Below are 14,802 nucleotides of genomic sequence, written 5' to 3'. Positions count from 1 at the left end.
TGGTAAAACCAGCTAAGCAAGCATAAGAACAACAATTATGAATAATATACTTGTTATCATAAGTTTACAAAAATCAGCATTGAATGTTTGTTTGAGTCAAGTATGTTTAACTAAGTTTAATTATGAATGAATTTTTGGGTTATGAAATAATCCCAAGGGAACCCACTCTGAAGATACATCCACTTAATCGTAGAACACGTCATTTTCAGCTTAACTTCATCCCAAATGAAGCATAACTAATCGAAAGTAGAAGAGCATAATACTGGGCAAACCAAGGTTATTCTACACCCCTTTGGAATTTCAACCCGTCGCCACACAGCATTGAATTGCCGGGGTTGCACTTCAATTAAGTGTCTCGCATCTCGATTCAAATGGCACTTCCCACTTGAGTGAATAATCTCAGAGTTTCCAACTTAAAGGCAGTCCCACCAACAGTCCATCTGGAAAGCCCAGCCCCGGTTCCAGACCCTGATCATCATGATCATCATCGTAGGCCTGACGTCAAACGCAATATTTGCGTGAATTTTCTTTGTCACGATCGGAGATCCAGCGACTAAGGCGATGCGGATGGGTCATCTGCACACGCTGATGATCCACTGGACAAGATCGGCAGACAAAGAACGCAGCCAGATGGCTGGATGCACCCAAGCCAATAAGAAAAATGCCACCAAGATGCCACCAATGCAGACGGACTTTTGTACTCCGTCAGCCAGTGTGTGTTGTTTCGCATTTTGCCCCGGCGATTGACGCACTTGGTTGTCTTGTCACTTGACTTTTTTAATCTCGCGACTTTATCGTAGCTGACTGGACTGGCGGCTCAGCTGAGAATCGGATTCGAATTCAGATTGAGATTCATATTCGGCATCGTTCGTCATACATAAGTGTAACTTAATATTGCGCTCAGGTAGCTCCGCTGACTTCTCTTCCTCGTGTTTGGATTTCAATCATGCTCGCACTCCACAGAATGTTTGCTATAGTTTTTTTTCCCCCTTTTCATTTTTGTATTTTTGTATTTTTGTTGCCACTTTTTTTGTTCTTTTTGGCCAGACATAGCAGTCGCTGGCTATCAAATTGTGGCTCAATGACTTCCCTGACGTCACAGTATTAAGCTCAGCCAACAGAAACCAGCGAAGCGCCGAAAAAAAGCGTTCCTCATTAACATGTTCTCCATGTGGGAGTGTTTGCACTGGTAGTCGATTAGCCGATCTGGGCAAATGAATAATATTTTCCATATTTCTATATGTGTGCGGATAGAGAGCAGCACAGACGCCAGCTTGGCGCCGCTCAAACAATTTAATTGCACAGCTGGGAAATTAAAAATGAGTTTAAAATTAGAAATTTCCAGCTGTGAATTACGTTTACTGCGTAGCTGGCTTGAAAGGATTTCTCAAGATCAATCACCCGCTCACTTACCTGTATGTTCGAGCATTGCCTTGGGAATTTCAAATAAACGATTTGGTAATCAAAACGTCTACGGAATTTAATTCTTTGCCAGAGCAATGAACTTGCTTTTCTTCATTTTCAAAGTTTCGAACTCGATTTGTAACTTTCTGAAGTGTCCTTCAATTTATCGGTGCTCAAAAGTGAAGTGTGTGTTAACTTTGCAGAATGTTTCACAAGCTTCGAGCGTTTCCCATTGTATATTTGTTTGAATACACTTTAGAAAACGCAAAAAAAAAACCTGTAAGCTTAGTGTTTAAGCAGCTGCAGTCACTTTGAGGTTTTCCCTGTAAAATATAATTGTACAGATGCCAATTGTTGGAAAGTTCCAAATAACCTATATGTAGTACAGAATACCTGCAAAGCTTTTGACTGAAAATGTAACATAAATAAACTGACTAAATTACGTGTGGAACATATGTTTAATTACGCTGGCGGTAAAAAACGAACATTTGCATAGAATGAGCTTTTATAAACAATGTAGGCTATAGACACCGACAGGAAATGACAGTCATCAAAATGTTTGAAAACTTTCCTCATAATTCGAGCAGATTTAAATGCTGATAATAGTCAGCATGGCCTGAGCGACAAGTTGAACTCATCGGCTGATAAGAATTGTTGGAAACCACAGATTCTTTGAAGATTTCCAACAAACAATCATCTACTTCACATAACAAAGACTTGATAAAATTTATTTTGCAAATTCAGCTGCCTATGGGAATTTATTTGGCATGGAAACCCCGCCAAACGAGGTGTTTTTTTTTTCTTTTGGGAACCACTCGAACTAAATTGAAATATCCTGGCTTGGCAACAATTCTGGAACCCCGAAATCGCCCATTCCCCGATTTCAGTTTAGTTTGTGTTGCCCGGAGACATAATATTCCACTGGGGGCTATCAACCTGCTAATTTGTGCTGGGTGTCATTTGTTTTGTGAATGATTTTTCGCAAACAATGTCTAAAAATAGTGTCGCAACATGTGAATGGCGCGAGCCACTGATAAAGCTGCTCCAACCCTGATAATCTGGGATCACAGCCCACCATAAAAAAAATAAAAAAGATGCCAGGCAGTGGCTAAAAAAAAAGGAAATTGCTGGCGAAAATAAATTTAGAAGCTGACCAACAGGGCAGCCGTGAAGCAACAACAAACAAACAAAAGAATAATTATTTATGGGCGTGTAAACAATTTGATTGATTCGAGCCAAACGATTCGCATCGACGAGGAAAGCAGTAAACAACGGCTGCCTTGTGTTTTAGCCAGTCGATCCAATCGTGTTTCAATTCGCAATTAAATACAGATCTTAAATACAATCTTGTAGACTTTCTTTTCCATCGCATTATGTCATACCCATTAATTGAGCGTTTTTTGTACATTTCTTCAAAGTGTGGTTGCCACATGATTCTAGAGTGACAAACTATGGGTTTGAATGGAACAATACTTGATAGATACACGAGGCTTGTGAATGGTTTCCCTAAAACTTAGATGCAATCTACTTAGTCAGGCTGACTGTGGAAACCCAGTGACCTCCCTGAGAATTGTGACTTTGAGGCGATCACGTTTTCTGCATCGTAGAACCCGGCACGTTCCTTCCTTTTTTGGAACAGCTCATCGAAAGTGCGAATAAACATGAATCGAAGCCAAGGCAGAACGGTTGATTTCCATTACGATTTCGAGTGCAAAATCAATTTGCGTCAATTGCAATTGCAAGAGATTAGCCTCGCTCTAGTTTTGCTAAGGAAAAAAGTCGCAAGCTAACGACCACATAAATCACAGCCAGTTGATGATAATAAATACGGCCCAAGATGAGACAATCAGCTCTCCGCGGGGGTCCTGCCTGGAAACAAGAATCCGACGGTTGAATGGTTGATCCGTTGGATGGATGACTCCGCTCCAGCTTATCGCAAACAAACTGAGTTTACTGAGGAGGAACCCCAAAAATAGCCCGCCTGCTTCTTTCAGGGCCACGTCAGTCGGTCAAAATGGAGATACAGATACAGATACAGATACGAGAGGTGTGCAGCCAAACCGCAGATACAGTTGCAGTCACACTTGTCTTTACCGTTGCGTGACGCAAATCGCTCGAAATGAGCCGCAGCCACATACATATATATGTATATAACCCATCAAATGCACCAAAATAACCCGGGCCAGAACTTCAAGCTCCCAGCTCCCGAGCTGAAGGCGAGTGCATCTGTCCGAGCAAGTGACTCCGTTGAATTCCGTCGAGTAGCCTTATCAGCTCCCGACATCGGAACCATAATTGAGTAATATATTGGCAGACATGGGGAGACATCGCCTGCCGGGCACGTGGCATGCAAATGAGCTGCGAAATGCCGGCGGAATATCATTAGAGAGATTTGGCAACCTTGGTTTCGAAACGGGCAAATGCCAAAACAAAAACCCAAACGGCTAATAATTAAAACCATGCGAATTCCAATTCTGGGAAGAAATTTATGGCGCTTACAGTTCCATTGAATTCAAATATTTTCCATATAAACTCGTATATAATACAGGGAAAATATTTATCAAACGCTTCTCAGCATTTTGGCTTGGAAATTTCGCCTATTCAGACCTCTGTGGTTTATTTATTTGGGTTTTTCTACTGAGCAATAAATGGATAACACGATTTGATCCTACGTCAATCTTATGTCTTGATATCCCTAGAATCCCCAAAAGTATGTGGCACATGTTGTGTGTAGAACACGTGTAAAAACAAACATCCTAGTAAGGTATGACTTTTAGTTCAAACAATGTAAGCTATTACTAAACTTAATATTTATATACATTCATATACTTCCGATTTTCCTAATATCCGTTTTGATAAAGGTTTCATTGACTTAAGCCCACCTGTAGTAGCCCCTTATCTTCATAATACTAACCGCGTACTTTCTGAACTTTCGACGACTCCTCATTACTGATTACAAATCACAATCCTCAAATCTGAATGGGCTTATCGCCATTTGAGATAGCTTTCAATCTGACACATTAATGGCTTCAATACTTGTGGGCATTACCATTACGAATCGTGGAAATCGAAATCTCACAGATTGCCAATCAGCTGGCAAAAGTACGACTATAGAATTGGGAAAAACCTCAAACTTGATACATATTGGGAACCCAAACGAAGGCAAGTGTTCCATTTCAAAATCGGAGCCACAATGACACTTGAAATTCGCCCAGGTGACACGAGCAGAATATTTGAGCACCGTAATTGTGGGCGGTGGGTGGGTAAATAATAATACGCTCATTAGCAAGCTAATGCAAACTGAAAAACAATAACAATAATGGGGAGGAGCGAGTAGGAAGTTCACATAATAATATATTTGCCGCAAACAATTTCCTATTCAAATTTGCCGAGCTTATCGGCTGTGTAGTTCAGTAGCAAGTTGCGCATAGGCAAATAAATATGTGGATAATTGTTTTCTCAGTTGGGGGTGTGAAGGTAACCGAACAATTGATATTGATACATTGCCTCGATTACGTCTAAATACACACGGATAACGAGGTTAAAGGCCTCCGCCCACTTTCAATGACCTTTGCTAATTGAATTGATTGGGTAGAAAACAGATTAAAGGCGTGAAACGAAGCGACAAGAAGATGTAACCCAGACAGCTAATGACTTCTAACTTTGATATAAATAATGTGTACCTCAGCTAAATAAACTAGTTCAACATAAAGTCACAATTTCAAGAAGTCATGTCCGATGTTCCAGTGGAAGATTCACCAACTCGCTTTTATCTAGTTAACTTTGAGGATTACCTGAGGCCCAAACTACCAAACAAATGCCAACCTCTCCAGCGTTTTGAGCAGCCAAATGGAAGAACCACCAATCTATACAGAAACCTAAAACGACTAAAGGTACTCAGGTGGTATAATAGTGCGTCGAAACGATTTGAACAGCTTCCACTGCCCAAATTCCTTGGATTCCTGCGAGCACGCAATGATGATGGGCTATGTAAGCGGAAGACAGGATTCGAGATCTACTGCGAGATGGCCAGCATACATGGCTTTCACATTTTTGTGGGCGCAAAAACTTGGCAGAGGATCCTCTGGTGGCTCCTTATTTGTAATGCGGTGCTGCTCTCATTTATCCTAGTGATCATGTCGCTTTCCATGTCGAAGGAAACTCCTACAATTCGCTTCATAGACAGCAAGATGAAACCCACGGCGGAAGTGCCTTTTCCTGCAGTCACCATTTGCGGATTAAACACCATTTCTATGAAGGGGTTACAGAATTGGGAATTAGTAGAAAAAGTAACCAAAGGAAATGCCAGTTGGTTAGAACTACTGGAGGATTCGGCACTACCTATCTGTCCACAAATAAGAATCTGTGAGTGGGACAATCGAATGGTCAACTGCCTGGATAAACTGCAGCCCATTTGGACTCTGGACCAACGACTGTGCTGCACTTTTAATTACAATCAGCAGCTCTTCAGCTCCCATTTGGGAGTTTGTTTTGTTCTAAAATCCAATGATACTGACCTCCAAAGTTCGAAATCAGCTGGCTTTGAGGTCCTTATACACGAAGCCCACGAAATGCCCAATGGAGCCACACCAAGGATATTAGTGCCACGCGGATCAGAGGCTCACATAATGCTGAGACCATATGTCAATCGATTCACCACAAATATGGAGGGTTTATCTCCGCAGAAAAGAGATTGCTACTTTCCAACAGAGCGTCGTCTAGTGCCCTCTGATATATCTTCTGCATATAACCAAGTAAACTGTCTGGCTCAATGTCGCAGCGAAAATATGTTTAAAGCCTGTGGTTGTGCGCCTCCAAAATCACCACTTGAAAAAAGCTGGCCAATTTGCGAACTAAAGCAAATGCAGTGTGTAATAGATTTTGGTAGGAACACAAAATATTTACGGAACTATAACGATATCTCGGTGTTTACAGATCATGATGAGATCATCGGGGGAGAACAAAAGAATTGCGATTGCCTTCCGCCATGTGAATTCAATCGCTATGAATTCCAGAGTGATATACGATTTATAAAGGGAATGATTAATACCAGTATTGTTAGCACAAGGTAATCTCTATTTGTTTATTTGAATGTACACCATAAAGATGATTAGGAATAATGGGAGATAATCCATATGGTGTTGTTACTACGATTTCAAGATATAAAAAAAATTAAAATGGGAATAATGAAGATGAGCTAGCCTTTAAACTTGGCTATTCCTATTAGGTTAATCATTAGATAACTTTTTATTTTATTTAAATTTTTATTGTATCAATTAATATTTGTAATTGATGCTTTAGCAATCAAGAGGTCCGTCTCCGTGTCTACTACGACTCGGCCATTGCGGAGGAGCTGCTCCTGGACGTGTACGAAAACTGGCTGACATTCATAGGTATGTAAGTCTACTAATGACCTACAAGGTTGCTCCGCAAAGTGTCACTCATAGAGGAACCCATTTTGGGGGCAGGAACCTTTGGCGGCATAACCGGCCTATTTATGGGCTGCAGTTTCGTTTCGGTCTTCGAGCTGATTTTCTTTTCGTGTGTGCGACCCACATGCAACTGGCTGACCAGGCAACAGATACTGTGGCGACGTCGAAGGATTCAGAGGGTGGGAAACACGGAGGCGAGGTCATTAGGCCCGGCTAATTAGGCGCTGTCCTAATTACCTTGACATCGCCCAAGTCACAGTTGAACCAAGGTGTTCAGTCGGAAGAGATGGCGTTCAAGAAGCGGCGCATCTTCGACTTGCGCCACGTTCAGGCCCAACAGATGGCCACCAACGCCAGTCGCAGACGCAGTCATCCCACCCACAACCAATCACACAATCCCATCCATTCCCAACATCGTTTTCGCCAAATCGGGGAATGGTTCACCGAGAACATGCGCAACTACTGCGAGACCACTTCGCTCCACGGATTCAATTACATCACCCGACAGGACATCAGTCGCAACGAGCGATGGTTCTGGCTGGTGGTTGTGATCCTGGCCATCATTACCTCTATTGTGCTGGTGGTGGTGTCCTGGTACTGGAGCCAGGAAACCCCAACGGTGACCGTTATCGAAAGCTCGCACTTTCCCACCTGGAACATTCCGTTTCCCGCCGTCACCATATGCAACTTCAATAAGATATCGAGGAGCAAGGCACTTACCTTGCTGGACCAAATGTGAGTTTAGAGCCAAAGGATATGTGAAGACTTTTGTAAATCCTCTTCCGCATCCTTTGCAGGCAAGTTCCGGCTGGAGTCAACAGATCCGAGCTGCACAACCTCTTCAATCTGACACTTTTGCCCGTGGATTCCATGATTAGCAATGATTCGCTGCAGATCTACGATCGGATTTTGAGCCTCAACAACCTTACGCTCACAAGACTCACCCAGCAACTGTCGCCGGACTGCATCGAGATGATCTCCAGCTGCATTTGGAAGGGCATCAATACGCGATGCGACAGTCTCTTCCAACGCATAGATACCATGGAGGGCCAGTGCTGTACTTTCAACTACTTCGGCGGTATCAGCAACAATTTTCCAGAGTAAGATGGAATAATTTAACCATTTCAATGAGTGTAACTTCCTATCGCTGAGTAGGAAAATTGCGTACCAGGTGCCAAAGCGGCCATATCGCGTTACGGGTTGCGGCTATCCCACGGGTCTCTCGGTTCTGCTGAACCCCATGATATCGGACTACTATGGAACCTTCTTCAGTGGCTATGGCTTCCGCTTGCTCCTCCACGACGCCTATAACTTTCCGGATGAGAACTCGGAGACCAAGGTGGTCACCACCACGAGGGAGAGCTTTGTGAGAATAAATCCGGAGTCCACCTACGCCACCAACGATATTCGCCGCATGGATCTCTCGCTGAGGAACTGCCTCTTTGGCAGCGAGCGGACGATGCACGGCCTCAGGCGCTACTCCTTCATCAACTGCATGTTCGAGTGCCGGGTCCGGATGACCGTGGACCACTGTGGTTGTCTACCGCCGTACGTTTACAACAACGGCAGCTACCAAGTTTGCGGTGTGCTGCAAACCAACTGCATGATTCGAAGCAAAAGTGGGTAGAAACTTCAAATGATTTATAGTTAGTTATATGTTGGATATTTAGGAATCTTTTCCCATGCCCTGGCCAATTTGAACTTTTCGCTCTCAATTATCCGGAAGACGGATAGCTTTCCCTGCGGATGTCTGCAGGACTGCCAGTCGAATCATTATGTTTCCGAGAGTACTACGGGCCGACTGGACATAAGCTACTTTGCCAACCGGCCAACTTTTAAGTATTAAACCTTAAAACCTCCACCTCAATTGATGTATATAAATGTGTTATTTATTTATTTCAAACAGCAATTCCACAGATATGATACTGCTCCATGTGTTCTTCAGCGACCTAATGAGCACCAGATATCGAACGGACATCTTTCAGAACTGGCTGTCCGCCTTGGGTACGCTAATAACTATTCAATGAATGTTTGAATATTGATTAGCCTACTTTCTTTGACAGCTTCATTTGGCGGCTTGCTGGGACTAATTATGGGATTCAGCATAGTGACGGCATTCGAGTTCATTTACTTCCTTACCTTTAGGCCAGTTTTCAACTACATCAACCGGGCGGACTAGAGTGCCAGCTCCCAGCCATCTTCGCACACCCCATTGCACTCCACTTGACACGCTTTCATTAGAGCTCTGATTTCTGATTGATGAGCAGCAACTAGCACTATAAATCGTCTGCACTCGAGCACTCTTCAAACACAATGGCTCGAGTGGAGGAGTCCCACTATCGGCGCTTGTTCCGAGAGTTTCTGCGCCAGAGTTACATCAATGGCCTGCATCCGTTCCTCTATCATTCACCCGTCCGATATGCCAAGTGAGTTAAAAGCGCTACTATAGACATACGGCCCCAGTGAAGAGGTTGGGTAAATGTGCTTTGAATTTCCATTACTCTGTATATCTCTGTATTCGAAACAACCGTCGTGGACTGAGATAAACTGAACAAACTGAGCAAATGTGTATTTAATTTCTATCTGGTGGATACCTCTTTAGGGAATGTATCTTCTTATTTAAGAATATCCTGAGCTACCTATCTCCCACTTGCAGAGCTGTCTGGCTGGCTCTGCTCACCGCCATTGTGATATACACCCACATCGTGATCGCTGACCTCATCCTGGAGTACCTGGTGCAGCCCACCGAGATCCACATGGCCCCCGACCTGGTGCATGTGGCCAACAGCCCCTTTCCGGCGGTTGGAGTGTGCACCTCCAACAAAATCAGTGGACGCCTACTACGTGGTTATGCCGAAAAGCTGTGAGTACTTTATTAGAGTCGCTTAGTCGAAGTAGCCCAGGCTCTTGACCTCGGTGACCATGGCCAAGATGGAGTCAAGCAGCTCTTCGCTGGCGGGAACGATCTGCTCGGCGGGTAGCTTGAATCCGGTGAAGTAGGATTTCGACGAGGGACGCAGCTCATAGCAGAAGGCCATGCGCACATCCTGGGTTCCGTAGGCCCAGTCCACACTGGCACCAGCCGCGGGGTAGATGGCATCGTAAATGTTGCCTCCGGTGTACTTGGTGCCGTAGCGCTTGTTCACGGCGGCAATGGAGGCGTTAAAGACCTGCTCAAAATCGGCCACATTGTCGGGCAGATCGGCGGTGTGTCCATAGGGATACAGCAGGTACTGGGAGTAGGCGTGCAGGGAAAGGTACAGCTGGACCTTGCCCTTCAGTCCCTCAATGAACTTGGACAGTGACAGGGTCTCGATCTCGGAGAAAGCGGATGGACCGGCGTAGGTATCGGAGCAGGCACTGCTGCTGGCGCCCACCTCGTTCCAGTGGAAGCCCCAGTTCCTGTTGGGATCGGCACCAAAGCAGCTGCCGTAGGGAGTGCGGGTCTTGCGCCACATTCTATCCGTGGTGTGGGTGTAGACATAGCCATCGGGATTGGCGTGGGGCAGGACGTACCAGGTGTAGTTCTCGGCCAGTTCCTTGATGGACTCCACCTCGGAGGTCAGCAGCTGGTTGATGATGTAGGTGGCAGCAGCGGGAGCAATCCACTCGCGGGCATGGATACCGGCCTCCAGGAAAATGCCGGGCTTTTCCTTGCCATTCTTTTTGGCACCTCCCCTGGTGATCTTAACGCCGAGGATGGAGCGTCCCTGGTAGGTCTTGCCGCCCTCAATGAGAGTGACCACTCCGGGATTCTCCTGGGCCAGGGTCTGGAGCCAGACATAGGTGTCGTCGAGTTCGTAGTACTGGGCCCAGTTGTAGGCCTTGGTGGCACGTCCCTTGATGGCGACCTTCTCGTCGATCTCGTCCAGAGACTTCTGCACATCGCGCGACTGCAGCTCGTACTTGATTTCCGACCTGCCCATGATCTCCAGGAAGTCGGGCACCTTGTGAGGAGCCACCACGATTTGGATATCGGCACCCACAAGATGGACACCATCCAGGAACATAATGGAGTCGCTGGATCCCTCCAGGTCCTTCAGCACCGCCAGTTGCTGGGCATTCTCCGAGTTGACCTTGTACATGCGGTAGTTGTCATAGCGAACACGTTCGGCGCTCACGGATGCGGTGGCCACGATGGCCAGGAGGGCGAATAGAAGGCACTTGGTCAGCGACATGGTTGTCGTTGGTTTGAGCCAACACCGGGCGAACCACTTCCTTTTATAGGCCCCCGATAAGAACTTCAACAATTCACTAACTGAATCTAATTTACGGTCCGCGACTGCCTGTGACAATTGCTTGGGCAGTAAATATTGGAGTAATCGGTGTTCACCATTATCGCCGTCTTAACGGCTGGGCCTTTTAAATCACTTTAATTCCCGACCTGCTCTCGACTGATGACGTCTTGAGCTCCTCGGGAACTGACATTTCATCAGCCAATAATCCCGTTGGCTGGTCATGAAATTTTAAGTGTATGACAGTGTTGAGATCTTCGTTCAATTGTACCACCTATTTAAGAGAATGTCAAAAAAAAGGCTTCTTAATATTTTACATATATATAAATTTCCTTCTTAGTATTACTTATATCTGCTCTAAATTATAAGCTCGTGGCTTTTGTTTATATTCAATCTTTGAATAGTCATTCTCTTCAGCAAACTACCATTTCAGACTGCGAAATTGATAACATTTAATCAAATCATTATTATCATCATTCTACTGAAAATTTACTGAGCGAATTTGGACTTTTTCACTTATCAGCTTGTTCACGTTATCTTTTTAATCAAAAGCTGGTTACGTTTGGTTCTTTCAGAAGTAACAGATATTTCCATTCATATCTTATCAACAGTACATCGTAAGCTCTATCTGCTACTCAATTTTGTAACCCTCGATTTGAGCAGCAGCCCTAATCATTTCCACCAACGAATCCGTGGTCTCCTGACCCGTTGGTATTATTTGAGAAGCGGGGAGTCTAAAGCCTGTCCAGAAACTGTAGCCAGAAGGTCGTAGCTCGTAGGTGAAGGAGTACTTGACGTTGAGCACTCCATATGCCCAATCCATACTGGAACCAGCTGCCGGATAGATGGCATCGTAGACATTTCCTCCAGTGTACCGAGTTCCGTAACGCCGCTTCACTGCACCCACGGCTGCATTGAAGATCTGCTCCAACTGGCGATGATTTTCGGGCAGTGCGGATGTGTGTCCATAGGGATATAGCAACAACTGGGAGAAGGAGTGCAGCGCGAGGTACATGAACATGGGTTCCGGCACCGACTTCAGATACTGAGAAAGAGTCTCAACCTCGGGTTCGGAGAACGCCTTGGGTCCAGCGTATGACTCCGAGCAGGGATCAGAACTTGCACCCACCTCGCGCCAGTGGAAGTCCCAGTTTCGATTGGGATCCGTTCCCACGCAGTTCTTCTCCTGCGGACTCCTTGTCTTGCGCCACATGCGGTTCTAAAGGGACCATGAGGAACACCTTATTGGATATGTGCTGCAGCACCAATTTAGATGCTTACCGTTTTGTGGGTGTAGACATATCCGTCTGGGTTGGCATGGGGCAGGATGTACCACACATAGGATCTGGCTAGACCCATGATCTCCTGCTGCTGGGAGGACAGTAGCTCGTTGGCAAAGTAGGTGGCTGTGGCAGGACCAATCCATTCCCTAGCATGCATTCCCGCCTCCAAGAATATAGACTGCTTGTCAGCTCTTCCGTCGTTATGGTTAATCCTCAGGCCCAGGAGCTCTCGACCCTCGTAGCTCTGACCTGCCACGAATACACTGACGATATCCGGATACTTGCCCACCAGATTCTGCATCCACCGATGCGTGTCGTTCAGTTCGTGGTATTCACTCCAAGAGTAGTCATCACTGCGTCGATTCGCATCCGCAACGGGCTCTATGTCCAGGGATAGACTCGCTTGGGCATTCGCGTCGATGAGTTCAGGAGCGAGTTCCAAGTCTTTGACGAGTTTGAGAAAGGCTCCATCGAAGCCGGGCGCCACTAGAAAATCCGTGGGCCCAAGATGCAGATTGTTCAGTACGACAGCATCCTCGCTATTGGCCTCCAAAGATCGCAGACCCTCCAGTTGATTCGCCTTCACTGGGTTCACTCTGTAGACCTTGTAGTTGTCGAACCTCCGGCGTTCAGCCAAGCAAAAAGTAAGAATATTAACCGACAGTAGCACCAGCAGAAGCTTCATATTGGCACTAGTCCAGGGTTAGTCTTGCTCCGGGCCTTTTATACCCCACCCGAGTGCAGTGAGGCATACTAATTTCTGATTGTAACACACCACGCCTCCTCCAATAGATTCCATCACCAGGGCAACTCCTCTCTACAGGCGGTGGCCCTTGATCTGGACGATATGGCCGATCGCCTGCTGGTGCTGGCTCAGTTCTACCTGAACCCCCTCGAATCCGATCAAGAACGTTGGAATGCCACGGAGCTGGAGCGACTGCACCGGCTGCTCGTCGATTACCACAACGGCGGTGGTTACTCGGTGCGCGATATACTGAGGGACTTGTCGCCCGGTTGCGGGGATCTGGTGATTAGGGGCATTGTCTTTGGGGCGCCCGTCAACACCAGTCAACTGTTCCTCAAGAGACCAACATCGTCGAATGTGTGCTGCATATTTAACTATCGACGGCCCAGCTATTCCCAATTTCCGTAAGTGTATACTACGTGATATTGCTATGATATGATCTACCTAACATTAAAGTTTAATAGCACCAAGCGAGCGGAGGACGACTCCGAAATGAGAGCTGTGCCAAGGGTGGTCTTTGAATCGAATTCCATTTTGAACAGCGTCCAATTTGTGCTGCAGGATACTCCGAAGGAAGATATCACAAACACCTTTCACTCCAATAACGCTTTTCATGTAAGCTGACAGGCTTACAAATTGTAGACTCTTAGGATTGATTAACAGCTCAGTTTCAGTTTTTAAGTTGTCCTCTTCTTCGCTGCTATCCTTAGCTCACAATTTTCCCCCAAGAGGACTATGCCACCATTCAGTCCACGACTTTGGGAGAGGTACTGGTAGATCACTACAGCATTGTGGAGATTCCCATCCAGCCGATGTTCTTCAGCTCAGGTGAAGCGGTTCGCGGAGTCTCGCCACATATACGACGTTGTTACTATCCCGAAGAGGGCATGCGATTGCTCAACCAGTTAGTACCCATCTTAGCTAATCCATCAAATCTCTGGTGAATCTCGTCCTTACAGATCTTACTACTCCCTGGACGAGTGCCTCCTGGTATGCCGCATGAAGAGCATGATCGATCACTGCGGCTGTGTATCGCCGCCCCTGGTGGGCAGTTCCATGGACTTCGACTACTGTATGCTACCCGATCTACCCTGCCTTACGAGATGGAAGAGCATTTGGTACGGCTACAGTGACTTCGCCTACCTGCAGAACAACGAGGAGAACTTGGCCCAGAGGAAATGCGAGCACTGTTTGCCCACCTGCAATGGAGTTAGCATGAGTATCACCACCAACGTGGCTCCCTTGAGGCGCACTTATAATATCACTGGTTACTTCACCGGTTTACTGTACGTAATGTGCCCAACATTTTCCTTGCTAAATAATGAATTTAAATATTTTAGAAAGGGACTGACCAACGAGCGACCATTAGCCATCATAAAGCTCTTCTTTAAACTGCGCTTTGCCCAAGCTACAAAATCCCAAATGGTTAGCAGTTGGGTTGTTCTGCTAAGTAAGTTCATTAAATAACTAATATGAATATAAATATATTGTACCTTTAGATCGTTTTGGAGGCATTCTCTCGCTCATGTACGGTTTCAGCATAGTCAGTTACATAGAGATCCTGTACTATCTTACAGGCAAAGGGTTTGTCTATATATATAGGTCATTCTTAGATAAGGAGCCAAAGAATCACCACAATTCTCTTTACTGGCGTGAGCTTTTACCGAAGATCCAAAGAACTCTGCCAAGACAAGAATAACAGT

General features: G+C 45.7%; 5 protein-coding genes across 5 annotated transcripts; 3 read left to right on the top strand and 2 right to left on the bottom strand.

Moving 5' to 3' along the window:
* Positions 1–4,178: 4,178 nt before the first annotated feature.
* Positions 4,179–7,057, top strand: LOC6527901 (pickpocket protein 11). Its single transcript, XM_039370963.2, has 3 exons — positions 4,179–6,472; positions 6,706–6,797; positions 6,873–7,057. Exons 1-3 carry the CDS (start codon positions 5,136–5,138, stop codon positions 7,055–7,057), a joined length of 1,614 nt encoding a protein of 537 aa, XP_039226897.1. The 5' UTR covers positions 4,179–5,135.
* Positions 7,058–7,122: 65 nt separating this feature from the next.
* LOC6527900 (sodium channel protein Nach) lies at positions 7,123–9,802 on the top strand. Its single transcript, XM_002088936.4, has 6 exons — positions 7,123–7,571; positions 7,634–7,936; positions 7,992–8,455; positions 8,507–8,675; positions 8,743–8,840; positions 8,900–9,802. The coding sequence occupies exons 1-6, from the start codon at positions 7,123–7,125 to the stop codon at positions 9,013–9,015; spliced, it is 1,599 nt and encodes a 532-aa protein (XP_002088972.1). The 3' UTR covers positions 9,016–9,802.
* LOC6527896 (pickpocket protein 28) lies at positions 9,150–14,798 on the top strand. The gene is made up of 8 exons (XM_002088932.4): positions 9,150–9,262; positions 9,493–9,699; positions 13,147–13,503; positions 13,564–13,714; positions 13,810–14,003; positions 14,059–14,385; positions 14,440–14,549; positions 14,599–14,798. The coding sequence occupies exons 1-8, from the start codon at positions 9,150–9,152 to the stop codon at positions 14,796–14,798; spliced, it is 1,659 nt and encodes a 552-aa protein (XP_002088968.2).
* LOC6527898 (zinc carboxypeptidase A 1) lies at positions 9,685–11,039 on the bottom strand. Its single transcript, XM_002088934.4, has one exon. The coding sequence runs from the start codon at positions 11,012–11,014 to the stop codon at positions 9,722–9,724; it is 1,293 nt and encodes a 430-aa protein (XP_002088970.1). The 5' UTR covers positions 11,015–11,039; the 3' UTR covers positions 9,685–9,721.
* Positions 11,514–13,187, bottom strand: LOC6527897 (zinc carboxypeptidase). The gene is made up of 2 exons (XM_002088933.3): positions 12,353–13,187; positions 11,514–12,290 (listed from the first exon to the last, which is right to left on the bottom strand). Exons 1-2 carry the CDS (start codon positions 13,037–13,039, stop codon positions 11,703–11,705), a joined length of 1,275 nt encoding a protein of 424 aa, XP_002088969.1. The 5' UTR covers positions 13,040–13,187; the 3' UTR covers positions 11,514–11,702.
* Positions 14,799–14,802: the final 4 nt, after the last annotated feature.

This window comes from Drosophila yakuba, chromosome 2L (genome assembly GCF_016746365.2).
Source record: "Drosophila yakuba strain Tai18E2 chromosome 2L, Prin_Dyak_Tai18E2_2.1, whole genome shotgun sequence".
Lineage (NCBI taxonomy): Eukaryota > Metazoa > Arthropoda > Insecta > Diptera > Drosophilidae > Drosophila > Drosophila yakuba.
The sequence above is the reverse complement of the archived record's forward strand: the minus strand, read 5'-3'. Positions and strand labels throughout refer to the sequence as shown.